General features: G+C 33.0%; 1 protein-coding gene across 1 annotated transcript; it reads left to right on the top strand.

The window, feature by feature from the left end:
- Positions 1-1620: 1620 nt before the first annotated feature.
- LOC131045683 (peroxidase 4-like) lies at positions 1621-3129 on the top strand. The gene is made up of 4 exons (XM_057979276.2): positions 1621-1839; positions 2033-2215; positions 2298-2463; positions 2594-3129. Exons 1-4 carry the CDS (start codon positions 1621-1623, stop codon positions 2977-2979), a joined length of 954 nt encoding a protein of 317 aa, XP_057835259.2. The 3' UTR covers positions 2980-3129.
- The last annotated feature ends 7 nt before the right edge of the window (positions 3130-3136 follow it).

Here is a 3136-nt window from a genome sequence, read left to right as displayed (position 1 = left end):
GTGACTCTTGGTCTTCCATTGTTGTTTAAAGTGGATTTATAAGTTGTGACCCTTGGTCTTCCAATTGTTGTTTCTAGTTTGGTGCTCGAAAGGAGCTAGTATTTGTAATAAAAGGAGCTGGTATTTGTAATAAGTTTGTAACGTGGATGCTCGAATGAGCAAAAAATGAGCTTTGTTATTCTATGATACTTAATACAAAAAATATTTTCTTTCTATTTTTTTTGCACTTTAACTTTCTATTATAAATTTTATATAATTATTTGTGATAGAATGAATAGTTTATTACTATCTATTCTACCACATTACACATTGCATCTAATTTCTTCTAGTGAGATGTGTAATATGTCAATTGATTGAAAGTAAATTTGTTAGAGTAATTGTTTTTCTATACTAATAACACAATAAAATTTTATGAAATGAATTAATAGATTACAAATGAAATTACTGAATTGCTTTCAAATATTTACTTCTAAATTATTTAAAACTTGAAATAAATTGGCTTGATTCAACAAAAGCTACAACTAAGTTATAAATTTTTAATCAAGGAGAGAAAATGTCAAATGAGAAGTAAAGCTCTAAATATGATGCAATTTAATATAATGGGAATAAAATTAATTAAAATTAATGATATTCTATTCTTATCTCCGACATAATTTTTTAATTATACAATCAAATAATTGACTCTAATACTTTAAAAAAAATGCATTCCACACAAATTAAAATTGACTTTCAAATAATCAAAAAATTACATTTCATAATGTTCATCCACAATCTTTTAAATACAATATAATATCATTAGAAATGGGATAATGAATACAGAGCTAAAACGGGTAAGATATCAATTGGCTCTATTATCAATTGTTTTATACTCAAAATGAATAGTATTAAAGATAGTACAATTAATGTTCAATAATCTATGCCATATTAATAAGACTATCGACAACTGTAATTCAATAGAATTATAGATAAAGTAATTTTAATATTTGAAAACAGATTTGAAAAACTATTTACATTAGAAAATTCTAATCAATCTATTTAAATTCTTCTATCAACAACGTTGTTTTCTTCCGAAATATTTTCTGGAAGGATTAAACATCATAATTAGGTGTCAAATGATTCTCAACCTGTCTAATTTCTCACTGCAAATCCAATGATTTCAAGTAGCAAACCACATTGCCTATAATTTTCCTTTCAGATATTTCATGGTGGATTCCTACCCTACCCTAATGGCACCTAAAACCTAATATTCGCGTTGACGTTTACCACAACAACCCTTCTGAGTCGATGAATGTTAGTGACAACTTATCTAACTGATCCGAATAATAGGCCAAGGCTTGTTCATTGTTTGATAAAAGAAGCTTCACTACATTAATGTAACATGCCAAAAATTCTTGCGTGGGCCACAAACATTTGGAAAGTCCCCACTTATGTTCCTTCTAGAGAGACTCGGATGTCGACCAAAAATTTTCTTCCACTGAAAATTCCAAGCTCGTGGAATTTTCTTCCCAAGATGAAATTGATCCCTATAAATATTATAAATATCATACCAGAGGCTGTTGAACTCATCCAATCTTTTTCTTCAAAAGAAGTCTTATTTAGGAGTAAATATTCATTATAGGAATGGCTTCTGCCATGTTGCTAAAATTTAGTCTTGCATTCTTTGCCATAATCTTCCTGTCTTCGACCTCTGTGTATGCTCAACTTAGTGTAAACTTTTATGCCAAGTCTTGTCCTCAACTATTGTCCACAGTCAGGGCGGCAGTGAAGAAAGCAGTGGCCAATGAGAAACGAATGGGTGCATCGTTACTCCGCTTACATTTTCATGACTGTTTTGTCAATGTAAGTTATGTTGGAATATTGAGAGGTCTTAATGTCAGTTTTGCATGATAAATTTTGAGAGGTCTTTAGATGTATCTAAAACGTCTATGGAAACAATTATATTTGTTTTTAAGTTACATCTCTCTTATTTATGTATTTGTGCTTGTGGGAGCTTATAAAGATTTAGGTTCATTTGTTTTCTCTGATAAAACAGGGCTGCGATGGATCTATTCTGCTGGATGTCAAAAATGGTGAGAAAACTGCAGTCCCAAATAATAATTCGGTAAGAGGATTCGAGGTGATAGACAACATCAAAACCCAAGTCGAAAAAGTTTGCAGAGGAGTGGTTTCATGTGCTGATATTTTGACAATAGCTGCCCGTGACTCTGTTGTGGAAGTAAGCCATAATTTTCTTTTCTTGCGCATACCTTCAAAAGGAGCATTCATGATTTAACACTGTGATCAATGTTGTTTTTCAGTTGGGAGGTCCTTCTTGGACAGTTCCACTGGGAAGAAGGGATTCCAGAACAGCAAGCAAAAGTGGTGCAAATAATAACATTCCACCACCGACTTCCAATCTTAGTAATCTTATCTCTAAATTTCAGGCACAGGGACTTTCTACAAAAGAGATGGTGGCACTTGCAGGCAAACATATTTTCATTTTAAGTTTACAAAGTGTTTGTTTACTTCCTGAAATTATGGTAGATGATTTGCATAGATTCAATTGCTATTTTTGAGTCACTAAACATTTTCTGATTTTTCTTAAATTTTGCAGGAGGTCACACAATCGGTGAGGCAAGATGCACCAGTTTCAGAGATCACATCTACAAGGATTCCAACATAGCGAAGTCATATGCTACTTCTTTGCAGGCAAAATGTCCCAGGAGTGGTGGTGACAACAACCTCTCTCCTTTAGATCTCCATACTCCCACTGTATTTGAAAATAACTACTACAAAAATCTGCAAAGCCAGAAAGGACTTTTACACTCTGATCAGGAGCTTTTTCATGGAGGGTCTACAGATTCTGAGGTTAAAACATACAGCAGCAATCAGAATGCCTTCTTCAATGATTTCGCAGCCGCCATGGTGAAGATGGGAGATATTAAGCCTCTGACTGGTAGCAGCGGAGAGATCCGAAAGAATTGTAGGAAGCCCAACTAATAGTTTCTCAATTTTCAATTTCTAGCGCTCTATATTACTATAGAATGAACATCGAGTGTTTAGAATAATTTATATAAAAATAGAGAAATGTTGCTACCACTGCGAAATCATTTCAGTAGCCTCCTGCAAAGAGGCTAAATGATCCGCATAGAATAAA

Source organism: Cryptomeria japonica, chromosome 3, assembly GCF_030272615.1.
Source record: "Cryptomeria japonica chromosome 3, Sugi_1.0, whole genome shotgun sequence".
Classification (NCBI taxonomy): Eukaryota; Viridiplantae; Streptophyta; class Pinopsida; order Cupressales; family Cupressaceae; genus Cryptomeria; species Cryptomeria japonica.
This window is presented reverse-complemented; position numbering and strand designations above follow the sequence as displayed.

Excerpts from the sequence above, each read along its gene's own strand:
- LOC131045683 (XM_057979276.2), top strand. The coding sequence starts at position 1,621 with ATGGCTTCTGCCATGTTGCTAAAATTTAGTCTTGCATTCTTTGCCATA. Across the intron at positions 1,840-2,032 it reads TTCATGACTGTTTTGTCAAT|GGCTGCGATGGATCTATTCT; the intron begins GTAAGTTATGTT and ends CTGATAAAACAG. Across the intron at positions 2,216-2,297 it reads CCCGTGACTCTGTTGTGGAA|TTGGGAGGTCCTTCTTGGAC; the intron begins GTAAGCCATAAT and ends GTTGTTTTTCAG.